The sequence below is a fragment of the Cataglyphis hispanica genome, chromosome 10, assembly GCF_021464435.1.
Source record: "Cataglyphis hispanica isolate Lineage 1 chromosome 10, ULB_Chis1_1.0, whole genome shotgun sequence".
Lineage (NCBI taxonomy): Eukaryota > Metazoa > Arthropoda > Insecta > Hymenoptera > Formicidae > Cataglyphis > Cataglyphis hispanica.
Window position 1 is genome coordinate 1,544,379 of NC_065963.1, and position 21,703 is coordinate 1,566,081.

Consider the following 21,703-nt stretch of genomic DNA (forward strand, 5'->3'; position numbering starts at 1 on the left):
AAATTCAATACTATCTTTTATAATGATACTCTATTAATATAAAAATATTTAGCCCAAAATATTTATCTCAAAATTTACGAAAGTTAGCAATCATACCTTTTTTTAATTCAAATTTATGAAAAAATGAACTTCTTTACCAATTCTCATTAAAATCAATGCCAACCATTCTTTAATGATAGTCTATTCATGTAAAAATATTTAGCTTGATATCTCAAAATTTGTGGAAGTTACAACATGCACACACATTTATTAAAAAATTCAAAATTTCATAAAAAATAAATCCTTTTATCAATTCTTATTAAATTCAATAACAACCATCCTTAAATGATATTCTATTCATATAAAAAAATTTAGACCGATATCTCAAAATTTTCGGAAGATAGAAAAAAATATTATTCCTAAAAAAAGAAATGGAAAAAAGAGTTTCAGATGCGACGAAAATAAAAAGGGAGTTGATCAAAGAGAGAGGAACAAATAAAATGTAATACGAAAAAGATGTAAATATAGTGTTAGTTTTCATTTGAAGAAAAAACTAGAGATTCCATCACTATTTAAAATAATGAGGCATTTCAAATATTAATAATGGTATAATAATATGGGTAATAATAATATAGTAATATGAGGTCGAGATTTATATAATGAATATATGCAAGCGGAAAACAATTACGCATCGCACCAAAACTTATACCAGGATAAGAATGATCAATATTTTCTGCTTATCTCACTAAATATTTGCCTCATTAATAAAATTAAAATAATATAAAACGATATAATAATTTATAATTCCACAAATGCATTATACATTTATATATGATAAATTCAAAATTATATGTAAATAAATGTATTTGTACATTTGATGAATTCAAAATTATATGTAAATAAATGTATTTGTACATTTGATGAAATGTCTTGCATATATTTACGCGCCATTTTTATTTTGGATATACATAGATTTTACTTTTGAAAGTTAAGTAATTGATCTTATACATATCTCCATTGAATTTGATTGCTTAAACTTATATTTAAGTTATATACTAATGAACAAGTGTACATGTTTCATTATTTTAAATTTAATTTTAATGTTTTTTTTTTATTGATTTATATAACAGATATTTTAAATAATGGGCAGAGAGAGAGAAAGAGAATCTCTTAATCTTTAATAGATTAACTACGAGTATATATATTTAATTAAATTATTAGTTAGGAACAATCTGATTGCAACTACGAAAACAGTTCACTGAACTAAATAAATATTTAATTGTATGTAAATATTACAATTATCTCTATTAACCTCTATAATATAAAAATTTTAATATTTTTATATGCTTATAGTCTTATTATCGTTAAGCTAGCCTTCTGCAATATTAATCAATTTTTCTTTATATTTACATATTTTGACAAAAAAAAAAACAAAAAAAATAGTTAGGAAATTGAATATATTTTATATATTCATTAATATACATATAATTAATTATACAACAACACACAAGAGATGCTTTTTCTTAGTACATGATTATGCATATTTCGGAACTGATATGCATTTTTCATATACACGTATTTATTTCTGACATTTGCTTAATTTATATGTTAAAACATCATGTTCTCCAGTGTACAAAAAATATTTTTGTAGAGTAAAAAGTATATGTTTTTTGTTAACTTTATAACTAATAATATATAATATAGGATAACTCGGAGGAAGATGCCATGTCGAGTAAAATGTCAATTTTCTGTAATTTTTAAATTTTTTGATAAATGGTATCACTGATCTACTTATAATCAGCTGATCGCGTTTAATATACGTTTAATGACTAAACACTGTAATTATTGTGTAGTCGTAGTTGGTTTTCGACGCTATATTTTTCTGAATTAATCAAAATATGTAAATTAAAAAATATACCTTATGTAATCAATATATATTCATAATCATATTAAGTTATATGATTGTTTGATATCTTACCCACATTTGTAAGAATTTTTGTTATTACTATTAAAATAATAAAAGACACAGATTTATTTAATTATAATCAACTACAAATATAATGACGATACTTTCGATTTGTTTTATTTTGTTTTGCTCATCATTAATAATTACAAAAATATTGCCTTTCAAAATTAAGTATAGCATCTTTCCTCGAATTACTCTATAAATATAATTATATACATATATATGTACCAATAAAAAATATATAAAACTATTCATGAGTAATTATTTTGCTTATTACCGATATATAATACTTTTGTATATCGGTAAATGTATAGGATAATAATTAGGAAGTTATGAACTATTAGAAAGTTATGAACTATTTAGCTATTATTTGAAGCCAAAGTAAAAAATAAATTAGTTTCACTACAAAAAATCTGTTAATTAATTTTATTAGCATACAGTACTAAAATTATATATATATATATATAGTATATATATATATATATATATATATATATATATATATATACATACAGAGTGTGTCAAAAGTCTGGATACACTCAAATATCTCGTAAACGTTACATTTTAAAGAAAAATATTTCAGACAAAAGTTGTAAGACTTAAAAAGAAGCATTTAATGACAGTATTAATTTGACCATAGGTGGCATTGCCAAAGTCAGATCAAGATCAATTTAAAATTTTTAAATAGAAATCCCCAGTTTTATTGCATATTATTATAGCTTATCTCGAAAGCTTTTCAAAACATTATAATAAAGTATTTTTTCATTAAGAATTGTTTTAGTTATTTTGTATCTTAATCTGACATATTTTAGTATAGTATAAAAGTTAGTATAGTATAAAATACAGTTTAGTATAAAATATAAAATATCTCGAAAATTATTTAGTGTTATATAATTGTATCGTAATACTTTTACAGAATAAGATAAATCAAATGATGTAAAGAAAAAATAAATAATTGTTATAAAAAAAATATATTGCAAATAATTGCATACTTTTTTTTAAAAACAATTATTTTCTGTACACCGTTTGATTCATCTTATTATTCTGTACATAATAGTATTACGATACAATTATCGAACACTAAATAATTTTCAAAATATTTTATATTTTATACTAAAATATATCAGATTAAGATACAAAATAATTAAAAAAATTCTTAATAAAAAAATACTTTATTATAGTGTTTTGAAAAACTGTCGAGATAAGCTATGGGGGTTTCCATTTAAAAATTTTAAGTTGACCTTGACCTGACTTTGGCAATGCCACCTATGGTCAAATTAATACTGTCATTAAATGCGTCTTTTTAAGCCTTACAACTTTGAAATATTTTTCTCTAAAATGTAATGTTTACAAAATATTTGAATGTATCCAGACTTTTGACCTTGTATATATAATATATATATATATATACAGGGTGTCTGATAATAATCGTCCCACCCGTAATTTGCAGATAGAGCGGATCAAATCAAGCAGGAAAGTTCTTTACCATTTTTTTGTATAACGCTTAATAAAAGAATTATTATTGAGTCTGGCCAATTATCGCTGATCTTTAGCCGGGCGCATGTCAATGAGCTGCGCGTCTAGTAGTGTGCGTGATCGTTCAGCTGTCACAGCGCGGTTCACCGACGTGCGCCCAGCTAAAGATCGGTAATGATTGGCCAAATTTTACTCAATAATAATTGTTTTTATTAAGCGTTATACAAAAAAATGATAAAGGACTTTTCTGCTCGATTTAATCAGCTCTATCTGCACATTATGGGTGGGGCGATTATTATCAGACACCCTGTATATATACAGGGTGTTTCAGATTAATGGAGATAAAACTTGTGTGCAGATAAAGCGGACAAACTGAGTCGAAAAGTCCTTTATCATTTTTTTGTACAACGCTTAATAAAAGAATTATTATTGAATAAAATCTGGTCAATCATCGCCGATCAGTAGCCGGGCACATGTGAGCCGTGCTGTAACAGCTGAGCGCTCACGTACATTACCAGGCGCGTGGTTCGCCGACGTGCGCCCGGCTAAAAATCGACGATGATTGGATCAGACCTTACTTAATAATAATTCTTTTATTAAGCATTGTACAAAAAAATGATAAAGGACTTTTCGATTCAGTTTGGTCCGCTTTATCTGCACACAAGTTTTGTCCCCATTAATCTGGAACACTCTATATATACACAATAATTTGATAATCAAGTTTTAGATTTAAGAAGAAAGTATAAAAACAGTAATGGACAAAAAATTATCCTGAATAGGTTTATTATATTATAATTTATGTACTATATGCTTATAAAATTGACAGGTTTCTTATATTCAATATTAAATTTTTTTAATTTTGTCTATTTCCAAATAACATCGAAATAGTGAATGACAAAAAAGTTGCTGAAATTATGATTACTGTCTGTTTGCTATCTATCTGTTATATATGATTGCTATCAATTACATTGCTAATTATAAAAATAATTTGATAAAAACAATTTGATCCAAATTTTGCCCTCCATCGTTTTTATATTAAAAAAAATGTATTTTAATATAATTTTTACAAATTTGATTATCAAATTGTTTTGTATAATTTTGATATTATATACTAATAAAAAATTTATAGACTTCTTATACTTAAATTAGTTTTATTTCATAAGTTCTTTTCATTTGTTTCCAAATAACAGCCAAATAATTTTCTAATTATTATTTTGTATATTTATTTTCAAAATGTCAAATTATATTTCGTTATATATTATTCCTTCCTGGTTTGTTTGTCCAAATATAGGTCTTTAACATATGTGTGATTTATATATGCTATATTTTTATTATATAATAGTTTTTAATTTTTTGCAAACCCAATAGAAGATAATATGTTCTTTTTCTCGTTTTTACGCAATAAGAAAATTTATGAGAGAAAAACAGACATTTATTATTAAATTTATAACAGCATACGGATTTCAGCTTAATACGTATCAGTCTGTCGCGTTCGGATTCGTATAAGAAAATCCGCGGAAAACATCTTGATCCATTGAGGTCAAAATTTGTTCTGGCACCGGCGTGAGCCTTGGACGTTCAGTTGTGAACGCTGTGTCAAAATATTTTGTGTCCAAAGTGTGATCGAGAGCGGGCTTAAATGGCGGTTCTAATTGTCTTCTCTCTAATCGATCCCAAGGCAAATGCTGTGGAATTGAAAATGCATATCTAGTTAATTAACAAATTACATGCGCGATATATTTCCTCTATATAAAAGATCATAGTGAATTACCTGAAAAAAAGCATGCATAGCAATTTCGTGACCAGGCGGCCTCTTCCCAGCATCTTTCTCCAATAAACAGACAAGTATATCGGTAGCTTCTTGACTCAGATACCGAGGTATAAATGGTCGTTCGTTGCAAATGCTCCAAAATAGTTCATCCTCGTCACATCCAGAAAAGGGTGACTGGCCGGTTAACATTTCATACAACAAGACACCATAAGACCACCAATCCACGGCATGATTATATTTAAGTCCTTTTATAATCTATAAATATAAATAATTTCATCTATTAAATAACTGTTAATAAATCAGGAAAAAAATAGAGATAAATTTCCAGCGAATGGATAAGATATACCTCTGGTGCCATGTAATCTGGCGTACCGCAAAACGTATCGGCCGTTCTATCTAAAAAGATTTGGAGTTTACACATGCCGAAGTCCGCAATTCGAATATGGCCTTCGAAGTCAAGCAATACGTTGTCTAATTTGAGGTCCCGGTAAACAATGCCTTTCTTGTGCAAAAAATTCAGTCCAGACCATATTTCGGCAGCATAAAAACGTGCGCGGCTCTCAGGAAATCGACCAGACTTTTGTATGTGAAACATCAAATCACCCCCGTTAAGATATTCCATAACGAAGAAGAGATGCGAATCGGTCTGGAAGGTGCAGAATAGATGACAGAGATATGGATGTCTTGTCGCCAGCGTGAGAACTTTTCTCTCGATTAACGTACACTCGACGTCGTCATCCTCGAGAACGACGTCTTTCTTCAGACATTTCACCGCATATAAGCATTCTGTTCCGCACAATTCAGCTAGCAAGACTTTACCAAAACTACCTTTACCCAAGACCTGCAAAATAAAATTTATTTAAAATAACGTTTTGATTTATCTCATGAATTTTAAACTGAATTTATTTAATTATTAAGAGTATTTTTACAAATGGATATCTAACTAATAAAGTACCTTGTTTTATTAAATTTATTGTAGAGCTGATTTGCGTCGAAGGCTTTAACATTCGAAGCTTGAAGGTTCGAAAATCGAAATTTCGAAACTTCGAACCTTTGAAACTTCGAAGAATTACAATTATTAATTTAATATAATAGTGATAGTACTGCGATTATTATCAAAGTGTATATTTATAAAATTATATGATAAAATCCAAATAAAATTTCTAATATTAAATAATTACATATTTTAGTATATACATTAATTAACTTTTTTTATTTACAATATTTTTAGCGTTTCCCGAATGAATTTGCCATTAACACGAATATTTTCTTCGAAGCTTCGTAAAAATGGGGTAACTTCGAAGCTTCGAATTATTTTCTGTACATATACAATTGGAATAACATGTAATGAATTTAAGTGACTGTTTTAAGTTAAATCAAGCAGTGAAAATCTCAAAACATGCACACAGACATTAATTATTGGTCCATTAAAGGGAAACCAGAATATCTATATAAATTAATGACAACGTCGTAACGTCACATATGTATCCGTCAATCATACATATATGTCCGGTTCAAAATATAATATTATATATTCTACACGAATTTTGGTGAGTCTTTCTTTTTGATTATTGATTTCAATTTGAATTGTAACGATTTCAATTTCGATTGTAACGACTAATATCGTTTTGTAAAACTGTATAAAAAGTAATACACCTCCAATTTTCTCGCCACTTAAATATAGGGGAGGAATTTTTTTTGAATAATTCTCCGCAAGAAATTTGTAGGAGATGGCATAGTTTAGGATATATAAGAAGTTAAATTTTCACAATTTTAATGCTTTTTCTATTATAAAATAAGGAAAAATGATGTTTGTTTATGTTGTATTTGTTTAGAACAGACGTGGAAAAAGGGTTTATTTACATTTACAGAATAGGTTATATTTTTCGAAAATGGAACTTCTCCGTAAAGGCCGGGGGGGGGGATTCGGAATCCACTGTGTCTATGTATACATGTGTTATTTTTTTATATATTTTTTTACCTTATTTTTACTTTATTTAATTTTAATATAAATTTAATTTTTATATACGCTAAATATGGACCAAAAAATGGTCCAAACGTACATATTTAATACATATTTGTTATTGAAATTAATCAACAAACAAGTTTGGGCACTTATTACCGCTTCTTGGCTTTTACGTTTTCCCACCTGGTCACTATTAGCTATTTTAACATATCTATAATACCTTAAAATCTTAAAATTAAATATCATATAAATTTTAAACTTGTAGTAAAATCAATTAAAGATAGTCAATTTTCATAATAAAAAAATTGTGATCCTTATCAGATTGATCTTAAATTTGATAAAATAAAATATTGATATTAAGTCTGATTAGACTTAATGTTTAGAAATTTTTATTATATTTTGTCAAATATTAATATTGCAGAAATATTAATTAATTAATAAGAAGATTACGACGTACAGATTTATCGTCAATTCATCTGGAATAAATTTGGCATAGCAGAAGTAAATTAAAATAAATTTTGTTTTTGTATTTGCCAAGGGAAATTATTGTAATTGTAATAATCTTTGGTAAATATGCATAAAAGGTTACACCTCACCGATGACTTTGATCTTGATATATGTTGTCAAGGATCCTAAGTAACTTTTCCTTATAACTTAATCGAGGGTTTCTTACAGTTTTTTAGATATTTAATGTTAAAGTTTCACAGTTTTAATGTATTTTCTGTTATAAAATAAGGAAAAATAAAGTTTGTTTACATTGTATTTGCGTAGATCAGATGTGGAAAAAATGTTTGTTTACATTTCCAAAGACAAAACTTCTTGGATTTTTCCACTTTCCACGCAAAGCGAGGTTCAATGCAAATCTATGTGTCTAATTTTTTGATAGTGGAGCCTCTTCGTAGGAGGAGCGGAACATACTGTATCCACGCATATACTTTTTAATGCGAAATAAGATTTCACATGGGTTACTTTCTACGCAAAGCAAGCCCCCCTGAAAGTGGAAAAATCCAAGGACCTTCGTTCCCGGAAATGTAAACAAACATTTTTTCCACGTCTGTTCTACACAAATACAACGTAAACAAATCTTATTTTTCCTTATTTTATAACATAAAATACATTAAAACTGTGAAACTTTAAAATCATATATCTAGGAAACTATAAGAGACGCCCGTTTAAGTTATAAAGAAAAGTAACTCAGGGTCATGTCCTTAACAACATATGTCAAGGTCAAAGTCATCGGTGAGATGTAACCTTTTGCATATTTATCTAACTTTCATCTAGAAATATGTCAAATTATCAACATATAACGCAAAGCAAATATTGATCTTTTTAGATTATTAGTGTGCTGCTGGTAAAAAGAACTTATCGTGTGTAGTATGTACGTGCGAAAAAAATATTTTTATAACATATATCAAAAATCAAAATAGCTTATGCAACATGAAATATGTAAAACTCTACATCAAATTATATATGTATTGTCAATTTTTTGCTTCTTTTATATTCGTCAATTTTACAAAAAATCAGTTTAATTATTCAAAATGTATAACAATCGCGAAAACAAAATGTGAAAATTATTTTTGCTATAGCAATCCATCGTACACGTGTACAAATGTAGGCGTACACGATTTTATATACATAAAGTACGTGTAATATACTTTAGAAATAGTTGGCTGATTCTTAGAACCGGTTAAATAGAGTGCATAGCATACATCACGGTAAACAAAAAATAAACAGATGTGTAGAATAAATGTTCTATAAATAAAAGGTCAAAGACGTTTGCATTCGAATAGAGTGTACAGACTATAGCGTATTGGGGATAATTTATGTGGGAATGTTTTATTATTGATAAAATTATCTACGAAATCTTCAATTTGAACTTACTTTAAGAAAATTAAAATCTGTGACAGCATATTTTTTAAACCTTGGTAAATTTGTCGCTGGAGGCGTTATCCGACCGCTTGAAAAACGATCTGAGGAGTCTGAATTTCGCTGATTGTCCGATGACTGCGAGGGCGCTAAGAATAAATAATAATCGCATTAATTTCATTTTTAATTTTTTTTAATAAGTAGAATAAAGTCAAACACGCATCTATAATTGTACATTAGAATTTGTTTTTCCTCAGACTCATCAATCATGCAATCAATTTGAGAGACAAGAGACGTGATTTCAATTCCTAAATACAACGAACGTAAAAATATTAATAAATCATTAAAAATTAGGCTTAAATGAAGCTAAAATTATCAATTTGCATATTTACTACAAAAATAATCTCTTTATAAAAATTTATGTAAATATTTTAACCCCTTAACCTACAATTACGGGCATAGCCCATGTACAATGATCGAGCCAAACGTAAATATTACGGGCATAACCCGTAGTACGATGATCGGGTCTTGTTTACGTTTTTGGCCCAAAATTCTCGAACGTAAATCGTAGGTTAAGGGGTTAATTCTCTTTTTTGGATCTTCTTCAGTAAAACAATTAATATAATAACACATTTATACAATATATCAATTATTTTTATTATATCGTACTTCTCTTGATCATTTTACACATTGACAATCATGTATTTAGCATCATATAAGCTCATTAATTTGGATCGTTAGAGCCGTCTGGTGACTATTTTTAATAATATTAATGTTAAAAATAAAAAAATTTCTGCACAGTCATGTGTATATATGTGTGTATAAAACTTTGCATATATATAAAATGTCAAGGTTTCTTCTTGTGTGCATCAAGGAAGTTTTTTTACATATGCATTGGATTTACTTACTAATAGTCGCTTCTGATATTGTCATTAGTATTAAAAATATCTGACTCTCTACGCAATTCAGTTGTATAACATTTTAAAAATAAGTCCGATTTAAAATTATCCAAATAAACATATTCATACCGTGCAAATAGGTGGAAAATGAAGAATATCCGAAAAGTGTTGCTATAGTTGCGAACCATACTTCTTGAAATGTTGCAATTAAATGGACAGCGCAAGATATTTAGAGTACTACTCACCTCTTTTCAAAGCTTGCAACGCTTCTGCGACTAGCTTTTGGTTTAATCCACATAGATTTCCAGTTAACTTTTCGCACTTCTTATGGCAGGCCATGTCACAATCTATAGGAATGTTTTATTGCAAAGCGATAAAAAATACATCCCTTAAATTCGCTTAATATCATAACTTTTTTTGGTGCCTTGTAATGGTGTGAGCAGCAGACTCGATTTATGATAGTACATTACGCGCGCTATTATAACGTATATAATAACGCAATATAATAGCATTATCATATACGTTTGCACGCAGATATATGATAATATACGTTTTATAATGAAAGCAAAAGAAACGATAAAATAAAATTATTTAAAAAAAAACTATATATAAAAATATAAAAATAAGAGCAAAAAACTTCCTTCCCGAGTTCAATTTCTGAATTAACTTCTATTTCAGTTATTTGCAATTTAGTATTTTTTTCAATTACATACATATTTCTAATTTAAATTCATATTACTAAATTTTTGAGTAAGGGAATTGTTTAAATAAATATTTAGAAAAAAATCTTTAATTAAATATTGGTATTTTTTAAAATCCAAAAAAGTTGATTATAAATGTTTACAATAAATAAAATAATATTAATATTATTTCTAAAAATCATTTATACAAGTAGTATATATTTTTGTGGCATGATCAAATATTTTTGTAACTATGACGCTATATACGTGTGAACATTTATATAAATGAAGGAAAATCTTTCTACTAATTTTTATATTTTCAACCTCCGCAATGAAAGAATGCACGGAAAAAGAATTTATAGATCTATAACATTTTTTCCGTCTAATATTTTGTCATCAATATGATACACAGTATATGACAAAGTTGGGCCAATTTACATTCTATGTATTTAGACTATTATATATTTTTACATAAATGAAATGCTAGATACAGATTATATACATATATGATGCTATTAAAATAACGTTATATAATAGTTATCATTATGATAACTATTTTATAATGTTATTTTAATAGCGTCAAAAAAAAGGTGCAGACGATGTATGTATATCCTCGCGTCCATTGCTACCACCATTGAATACATTAGCATGTGATATTACTAAATACGATACGGAGAAATAAAAAGTTAATGAAAATATTCCGACATGTTAAAAAAATGCTCTTGACTTGATCTATTGAATTCATGAGTTCCATCTGCAATATATAAGTTTGGTCGCAAATATTTCTGACAAGCTTCTCGACAAAATTTTCTTATGTTTTTAGTAGTTTATTTGTGTGTATCATTTGTTGATTTAAAGTCAACATATGTGAGTGATTCTGTTTAAAAGTGTAATCGTTATTTTAAAAAAATTAATGTTAATAAACATAATGTTAATAAACATTAATTACAAAATGCAATCCAAGCATAGATACTTATAAATAGTTTTAGGACTTTGTATAATAATTTAGCTAAAGATAATTTTAGCTTTTGTGTATAAATTTTGTAGCATATACGCAGACATACAAAATTATTATTAGACGATATGCGAATTATTAATAAATAATTGAAACATTCAAACGTAAATTAGTAAATTAATATTACTAGCGCATTTTAGTATTTTCTAGACATCTTCCGAATGTCCCGTTAAGGTCACAATTTAAATAATATTTTTTGTTAACTGTGATTAAAGATAGAAAGAATATTTAAAACTGATTGGATACACATTCAATAGCAAAATTCTGACGCGTAGATGATTGAAAAATAAATACTCAAGATTCTTGGTGAACCGTCGAATCCGGAATCATTGCTTCTTGTCGAATTCTTGTGCTCGGAATCATCGTCTAGTCCGATGCAAGTCGATTCGCTTCCGTCTGTACTCCCTGTTGTAGCAGTGCTCGTTGTACTACCGGTACTATCACTATCGACGGATGATATTTTTGAATGATGTCGCCTCTTCTTGATCTTCGCTCTTCTGATCTTGGAGAGATCTCTCGGCGTAGCTGTGAGTAATGCTGATGGTGTAGTATAAAACATCCTGATGAGATCGAGTGGGCGTTGTGAAGGTGTGTTTCTCGGACTGGACTTGGGCGACGTTCTTGGTAAAGGTTTCGCTGGAAATTGCTTTTCAGGAGTAAGCGTGTTCTTCTGTTGATTTGTTATCATCGATTCATTGTTACGAATCTTCATTTCTCTCTCGCTTTTTGTTGACGGTGTTTTAGCAGATGGCTTTTTTTTCTTGATCGAATGCTTTATTTTGGAAGATTGCGGATTGATGTTAGGACTAGCGATCAAACTAGTTTCTTCCGACGCGGGAGTCTCCACATTGTCATCGTTCGTTAGATCGTTTCGATTGCTCCATTTTGAGATTTTTGCAGTTGAAAAACAATCGGATGGTAGTTCATTTGTTGGAGTATTGGAATTTTCGACCCAAACCTCATCGATTCTACTGTTAGATTCTTCGGATAATTTAGATGCTTCGACTATATTTATTACAGGTACTGTGACTTCAGGTATTAAAGTAGATATTTCTGAAGCTGTGACAGTCGTCATATCGGATGTAATAGAGTCGGCTTGTATTAAGATCGCGGAATTGTCATGTTTTAAGGGAGCTTTCTTCACGGTCGAATTCGAGTTCTTGTTATTGATTGCTATTGAAGGATTTTTATTTTTCTTCTTTTTTGATGGTATCTTTAGCGCATTTTTCTTAATCTCTGTTGTTTTAACGAGTTTTGTTTCTTCATTTTTCACTTTTGGAAATTCCAGAATGACTTTCTCTTTTTCTTTCTTTTCTTGGATAACAACGTTATTAGATTCGAATGTTGAACTGCCGAATTCTGCTATCCCTTGTTTGATGTTAGTCTTATCTTTTTTATCATCGAAATTTACTGATTCTATCAACGACTTCTTTCTTGCTAATGAATCATTAAATATTTGTCCCGGATTCGTTGTATCTATGTTTTCAACTTTGGTGATTGTAGCCTCGCCAGAAAATTTGCTTTCTGGTTTTGATTTTATTTTTTCAGGACTATTCATCGCTTTGATTTCACTCCAAAAATCGATAGATTCAGTAGAAGCACTCTTGGATAATTGCCCATTTTTCTCCTTATCGTAACTCACATCAACTATCACTGACTTCTTTTCCGTTATTTTATTCAAAAGTTTTACTGGCTCTAACTTTTTTTTGATAAATATACTTTTATCCGCAACTCTTTCATTAACGGATGCAGATTGTTGTACATTGGGAATATTATTGGATGTCGAATTCGATAAGCAATCATTCATTAATTTTTTAGAATCAACAAAGATGCTTTTTTTTACGATTTCCGGCACATCGAGATCTTTTTGAGAAAATGATATGAATTTATCATCAATAATTTTTGTTATTTTAGATCTATCTTCCTTAATTTTTGATGAATCTATTTTATCGATTTTGTTCACAGCCGTGCTCGGAAAAGTTTTTATTTTGAATTTAGATTTTGCAACATCAACTCTCGGCACATTGTTTTTCAAATTAGATAAATCTTCCAATGAATCTTTTCCTATATCGGCTATGTCATTATTTACTTTTTTATTGTCAGTTTCCAATAGATTCGATTCTTCAGATGTTGATATTTTGGTGATGATTTTATCCATCTCGACTTTTGATGAATTAGTCGTTTTTATAGATAACTTGCGTAATATGTTTCCATTAGTCTTCTCCAGTTTGTTTGTCAGTGATTTCGTCAAATCAACTTTTGCCGGTTTAACATCTGTTATTGATTTCATTTCCTCATTGCGGTCAGTACTACGCACTTCACTGTTCATTTCCTTGGGCAAGGTCGTTTCTGTGGTCACCAAATTGGCCATGTCATCGGCTTGAGTCACGCTGATTTTAAAAGTCGATTTACTTGCGTCTACGCTATTGGTTTTCTTTGAAGCATTGAAGAAGGAAGTCTTTGCCAGTTTTGATGCTTTGTTCACCTTCTTTTCCGGCAACGTGACAACCTCCTCAGCACTATCCGGTGGATTTGCCAGATACTGTGCCGTCTCTCGTAATGAAAGCTCTGACGTTTTCACGACATTATTTCTATCTGTATTAATTTTAGACAGTTTTGGCAGACGACACAACGCACTATTGGCGCTGTTTTTACCAGCATTATTGTCAGCTTCACTCAAGACAACGCTTCGTCTTGTAGCATCTTCGCATAACATCGCCAAGATTTTTGATTTACTTTCTTCTTCCATGAGTTTATCTGTTTTTGAAATGAAAGAATCTTTAGTAGTTAGAAATCCTGGCAACTCAGTAGCCGAAATAGTTTTTACGTAATCAAAATCTTTCATAGCATTGATTACATTATCGTTGTTTTTACTTTCATTTTTCTTTACATCCGTGAAAATATTTTTGGATACTTCTAATTGTTTTACTTGTGCATCGTTTTTCTGTGCATTTGTCGAAATAAATGCTGAAGCGCTTGATTGTACAGAATTCGTAATCTTCTCAGCACTCTTCGAAAGTGATGCATTGTTTATATCATTTTCTCGTACATCGCTATTTGTTTTTGAGATAATCTTGTTTCGTATGTCCAACTTCTCATCCAATGTGGAATAAATGTTCTTTTTTACCGAAGATTCCATTTTCTTAGACTTATTTGAAATTTCATTTACCGTCACATCATTTGTCGTTTCTATATTCAATTCTAGTGAATTTTTGCTCGTTAAACTATTTAATACATTATTTTTAATAATATTATTTTTTGCATCAACGAAACTATTTGTCAGGCTTAATTGATTTTCATCTTTGTTAAATTTCTCGTTTTTTTCGAGATTGACATTGAGTTTTTCTATAGGTTTTTTCATTGTCAAATATACGCTGTTCCTTGATGTGTCCTTTATGTAAGGTTTTCGTGCAGGTAACATTATCTTCATTTCCGTTTCGTCCATATTATTTGGAAAAGCATTCAATTCACTTTCATTTTCAAATACCTTGGGAATCTTCATACTTTCTCTAAATTGCTCGACCATTGATTCACATTTCTCATTTTCGGAGCTTGTATTCATCCAAATCGTAGAGAAATCTCCAGCACTGTTACAAGCTTCAATTTTATACATCTGAGGTTTCGATTCGTTGTTCTTCTCTTCAATCTCCGAATCAGTGGATATTTCATTGCCGATACTCAATCGCCTGTTATCAATCTTATCAGTTAGCCACAATTTATCGATAGTTTTATCGATACTTGGCTTCTTCTTTTTTCTTGTCTTATTTGTGGTTTTCTTTATTCTTGTTTTAGCTGTTTTATCATCTTCTTCAGTCATCGTATCGGAATTGGTACAGTAAGAGTGGGTAATAATTGAACTTTTTGTTGTTGTTTCTTTCCCCATCAAAGTACCTTGTCGTATTTCATTCTCGATCTGTGCTTGTTCCTCAGCCACGAGACTGTCTAAGACCTTCGCTTGAACTTGTGCATACGTGGCTTTCTGTTGCAATTGTTCAGGATTAAGTTGCAGATCGGCAGAGGATCTGCGTCGCGTAAATCTGCGAGTGATTCGCTTCTGTACAGCCTCTTGTTCTTGAAGATTCTCTAAGCGACTCAAGCTGACTTGATGATATAGACGTGTCTGTTGATTTACGTCGCTATCTAATTTCTTATCTTTAATGAAGAACTTCTCCATCAAAAGCTCACCCACTGACTTCTCGTGTTTTTCATTATGTTCTCGTAATACGGGATTATCTTTCAATGCCTGCGATCTGATCTTGATGGTCGGACGATTGCGATGCAAGCGATTCTTAGGACGACTACCATTGTGTGAGAGAATTCTCGGCGACGAAACATCGATATCTGCCGTGTTTATTACTCGTCTCGTATGGCTTATGGATATCGGCGGAGGTCTTACGTTGAAACGATGCAAGTGATTGAGCGGAGATTCCGAAATAGTTGATAGATGCGGCGAGAAACGCGACAGTGGAGTGTGAAAGGGTGTTCTGCATGAACATTATAATTTTTCGTAATCGTGATCCACATTTTGCATAAATTTATTATTATTTTGGCGGATACTTTTCTTGTGAATCGTCCTGAGTTTCTTTTGTGGACGAGTTGTTAAATATAAAATTGACTATTAAAGACTTCAAGCCTTAAACTTAAAATACAAAATATTGTATTTTAAGTAAAAGTATAAAAATTACATAGTAAAGCAATATTTAATTAAAATTTAATTAGAATTTAATAATCTGTATACGATTAGTAACATATTACATATTTATCTGATAAAATGCTTATACATATACATTCATATCGATTAAACACTTTTTATCGATTAAACACGATTTAACTCTTCAATCGATTGCCACATTTTTACTTTAATACTAACCAATTATTTTTGTTTCGTACTACGTTACGGAGTGAAAACATTTCACAAACATTTGTACACATGTGAAAAGCATACATGATTCGTTTGATATAGTACGATCAATGTATAAAGTAATGCTATTTCTATATATATATATATATATATATATATATATATATATATATATATATATATATATATAAAACCACAATGCATTTGAGAAAAATTTCTTCAAATTATGTAATATCTAAAAAAAAAATTCATTTACATATTTACATGTTTTTCTTATGTATTAAATACGATAAATATAACAAAACATAGAAAGTATTGACAGATAGCGTTTTTTATGGTAATTATGCTAAAAACAAATGTTACTGTAAAAAAGTTTTATGATATTAATGATAAAAATAAAAACAATACGATTTTACGATATTTAACTTTTGTTTTATAATAAAACGTAATTAGATTTTAGTTTAGGATAACTTTTAAATTTATAACTACATGCATCACGTGATTTGAAGAATCACATGAGTCACTGACTCGTCTTGCCAAAATCTCTAGTATGAAAGAAAAATTTACATATTACATAAAACAAAAAAAATTTACATATTATAATTATATGATCTATTTCGTACTTTTACGAAAAAAATTTGTAAAACTTTTTAAACATAACATGTATGTATACATCTATATAACGATTCCTAAGAAAAATTTCCACCAATCAATTTCCGCTCAAAAAAACAAATGTTGGTTTGATCACAAAAAAAATTCAATAAATGAAATAAAAAAATTTGTATTTCTTTTTGATCTACTCTACATATTATAAAAATAAACAAAATGACATTTATATAATATTAAAACATTTTATATTCTAAGATAAAATTGCTTTATTCTTACCGTCCCGTGCCTGTCATTAATGAGCTATGATTTGCATAAGCTCCTCCTCCATAGTAGTACGAAACGTCGTTATAATATGGCATTTTTTACACCTTGTACTATTTACACTGAACTATAATGTCTGATAATAATTACAAGACGATAACGAATGCTGGCAAATGGAAAAAATAATCGAAAGTGTGCTGGCAAAAAATAATCAAACAATTGCGTTGTTTTTAGCAGCGGAGATCGGCCATGGAAATTCACTCTCAGGTGTGCGGAAAGTAAACCCGTTCTCACGGTTCAGGGAGCCAAGACCAACTGAGTTTAAACCGGCGACCTGATGTAATAATAGAATTCTAGTATATGAGGCTTCCCAGTGCGTCTAACTATACTACCTAGACTCTAATAAACCGCGAGCACAACGGTTATTACAGCTGATAGTTGCATAGTAAAGAATGCGAAACAATTAGCTATCTATATATCTTTTTGAATATTGTGAATATAATATAATTATTGATACTGATAAAAGAAAGAGAGAGATAAAAAATAGATTCTGCTTGTGACAACTTAAAATTTTAATTAAAACATATCCAAACAAATTGTTTTTTGTTTTTTATAATTTTGTTATAAAAAATATATTTACATTTCTTTTTTTTAACATATTGCTTCTTTAGGAACTAAAAATTGTAATAAAATAAATTTTATAATTTCAAACAAAAATGTTTAATTGGACAATTATGTTATATGTGTCAAATAATTAGGTTATTTAAACTAAATGTTATCTTTAAAGATTTATATTTAAGGATTAATTTTTTCATAATTTATATAAAAACAGAGCATAAAATCATTGCACTTGTCATCAATCAAACGCCACGGAATTTGAAGATGCCTCTCAAATGGCATCTTCAATTAACAAATACTCTAAAGTAAATGAACGTTCGGGATTAAAACTCGGAATCGACCGAATACAAGATGTTCACTCGGAGAGCCACGCATTATTTATATTATATGTATGCAACCTGAATAAAAGTTTTTCACAAAGTTTCATCGAAATCGGAGCTAAGCCTTTTTTGGAACTTTATCCCATCTTATTTATAAAAATTAAATATTTTAATTAATGTAAGTATATGAAAAGTATATATTATATAAATTTGAATTTGTATAAACTAAATATTTTGTTTATATAAAATAATACAAATATATATATATATATATATATATATATATATATATATACATACATACATACATACATACATACATACATACATACATACATACATACATACATACATACATACATACATACATACATACATACATACACACATATACACGTACGTACGTACATACGTGTGCGTGTGCGTGTGCGTGTGCGTGTGCGTGTGCGTGTGTATGTGTGTGTGTATATACTAAGTCCTTTTGTTTTAAATATTTTTACAAATAAGAATTAATAGTTAAATATGATACAATAAAAAAGATTACGAAACTTTCAACATTGTTTACATAAACAAAAAATAGATAAACAAATTATTTAAATTATTATAAAATTATATCATTTTTATATAAACAAAATATTTAGTTTATACAAATATAAATTTATATAATATATACTTTTCATATACTTAGGTTAATTAAAATATTTAATTTTTATAAATAAGATGGGATAAAGTTCCGAAAAGGGACCAGGCTCCGATTTCGATAAAATTTTGTGAAAAACTTTCTTTCCGGTTGAAATAAAAGTCCCTAAAAGAAATTTTGGCGATTTCTATCGGCGATCAGGCAATATCAAGAAAGTCTTTTTTTTAGAAAATGGTAAAAAGTATAATAATGATAATTATTTACATTAGCTAATATCTGGCTGATGACATTGACCTTTACATGTGTTATAAGGATGAAGTTGCTGATTAATATTTACTTTGTTTTATTTTAGTCTTGTATTATAGTTTTTGAGATATTTAATCAAGAATGAATGAAGTATCGAAAAGATCCTAGCTCCGATTTCGATAAGAAAAGTGAAAAGATTCTTTAAGATTAAAATGGAAGCCTCTAAAAATAATTTTAGCCAACTCCCATAAAAAGTCATTTTTTAAAGAGTAAAAAATATAATAATTATATATGTTGTTACATATAGCACTTCACAAATAACAGCTTGTAAAAAGTGTAAACAAATCATATTTTAGTGTCTAAGCAGAATATAAACACAACGGAATGTGGCGTCTGAAGCAGATAGGACGATATAGGATGAACCTCGCTTTACGCAAAAAGTAGTAAACCGACGTAAAAGTATATATTATATACCTCGTTTTTGTATCAAAAGCATCAAGCAAATATGAGCTAAATCTTGTTTCATGCAGAAAGTTGCAAACATGTAAAATCGTATAATTACATATTATAATTGTAAACTTCATTTCGTGTCCGAAGCACAAGGTAATATGAAATGGATCTTGCTTCGCGTATAGAAAGTTGCAAATCAATGTAAAATCGTTTAATTAAGCATTGTTTCGCATCCAAATTACAGAATGATATGAAATGGACTCTGCTTTACGTAGAAAGTTGTAAACCCATATGAAATCGAATAACTCGGTAAATCTTTTTCGTTAAAAATCTTAAAAACTATACGAGACCGCCAACTAAAACAAAGTAAATATTAATCAGCAATCTTATAATATGAAGATGTAAGGTCATGTACATGTGAAGGTCAAGGTCAAGTATTTGGTCGGCGAAGTATTTGCTAATATAAATAATTATCGCAATTATTATATTTTTTATCATTTTCTCTTAAAAAATCACTTTCTTATAGGAGATGCTAAAAATGCTCTTAAGGGATTTTAATTCAATTTAAAAGAAAGCTTTTCATAAAATTTCATTGAAATCGGAGCTAGGTTCTTTTCGGAACTCTATCCATAAGATGTAACAAAATTATTTGAAATAATCCAATATAAAAAATTACTTTTAACAAGAACAATCAAATCCTTTCATATAGATAAAAAACAAGATACTTATTTACTGTAAATGTAAATAAATATCTCAACAAAACAATTTTGCTAAGAACATTAAATTTTTTTTCTTATTGTTAGTGCAAGTGATTGATTTTGTTTATAATGAAAAAATTTAGATTTCTTATTTTATAAAACATATATGTACTTTTTATATTATGCTAAGAAAAAAATTTCGTGTTTTTAACAAAATTGTGTTTTGCACTTTCATCAAGTTTATTTATTCAAACGATCTTTATCTCTCTCAAAAAAAATCTTGTGCTGGGGATTCATAGGCCAAAAACTTTATGTTATAAAATATTACATATATTTTCACATTATACAATAGTATATAATAAATAAATAAAATAAATAAAATAGTATATATTAATATACAATATTGTTTAATACATGTATATGTAAACACGAAAAACTACATAAATAGCAACATAAAATACATCTAATTATTAAGCTTTCTAGCGCAATTAAATTTTTAGAATTTTTATATTTAAGAAGCGTGCGTATGTCTATTTGTGTATGTGTCTGTACAAAGCGAAAGAAGCATAATTGCATATGTAAAGTATAAAAATGCGATTGTGCTACGATATTTTTGCATACACAATATTAATTAAATAAAATATTGTACTTGTATATATCATATATCAGATCAATTCATGTTAGTCTATTGATATGCTAATAGAATAACCAGTCAAGAGATGTATTAGAATTTTTTTAAATTATGTAATTTACACTGTTAAAAATATATTCTCAATACGTCTCGTATTCTTACCATCGCATCTTAAACCCTGTCGAAACAATCCGTACAGCATCGAGCCACAATGATCACAGAAAGTCGGTGACATAAAAGTGTGAGTTCGAAATCTATGCGGAACATCTATCTTGAAACGTTCTCTCAAATACTATAATGAAATAAACATGTAATTTTGTTTAGATATATAGAATGTTCCAAAATTTTTCGAATTAAAATACCGTAGCAGAAATACTCTCCAAAAATTAATAGAATTATTTGCGATTTTTATTTTAAGTAATAGTTTTTGAGATATAAGAATTTTAAATTCTGAGCAATTACAAGTTATGTTTGGACAGTCATTTGTTCGTAAATCGCACGTGCACTAATTTGCAATTAGTGACGTATGTGCAAGAACTTTTTTGTTATAATATTTTGATTCGGGACACCTTGCATATAGCATTGTTACTTGTAACATTAAATCGATAAATTATACATATGTGTGTATATGCATGTATATATTTGTACGTGCGTAGTATACATGTGTACATACTTTTGCACAACAAAATATAATAAAAAGGTTGAAAATAAATAGAAGCGTATTCATCGATAAAAAATAAAGGATTTTTCT

General features: G+C 28.7%; 1 protein-coding gene across 2 annotated transcripts; it reads right to left on the reverse strand.

Annotated features, from left to right (window-relative positions):
- Positions 1 to 498: 498 nt before the first annotated feature.
- On the reverse strand, positions 499 to 17,653 carry LOC126852227 (probable serine/threonine-protein kinase DDB_G0282963). Of its 2 annotated transcripts, XM_050596785.1 has the most exons (7): positions 17,365 to 17,653; positions 11,913 to 16,102; positions 10,169 to 10,270; positions 9,040 to 9,173; positions 5,539 to 6,033; positions 5,193 to 5,447; positions 499 to 5,106 (listed from the first exon to the last, which is right to left on the reverse strand). In XM_050596785.1, exons 1-7 carry the CDS (start codon positions 17,445 to 17,447, stop codon positions 4,900 to 4,902), a joined length of 5,466 nt encoding a protein of 1,821 aa, XP_050452742.1. In that variant the 5' UTR covers positions 17,448 to 17,653; the 3' UTR covers positions 499 to 4,899. The 2 variants fall into 2 exon arrangements, with proteins under 2 accessions (XP_050452742.1, XP_050452743.1); XM_050596786.1 differs by lacking the exon at positions 10,169 to 10,270.
- Positions 17,654 to 21,703: the final 4,050 nt, after the last annotated feature.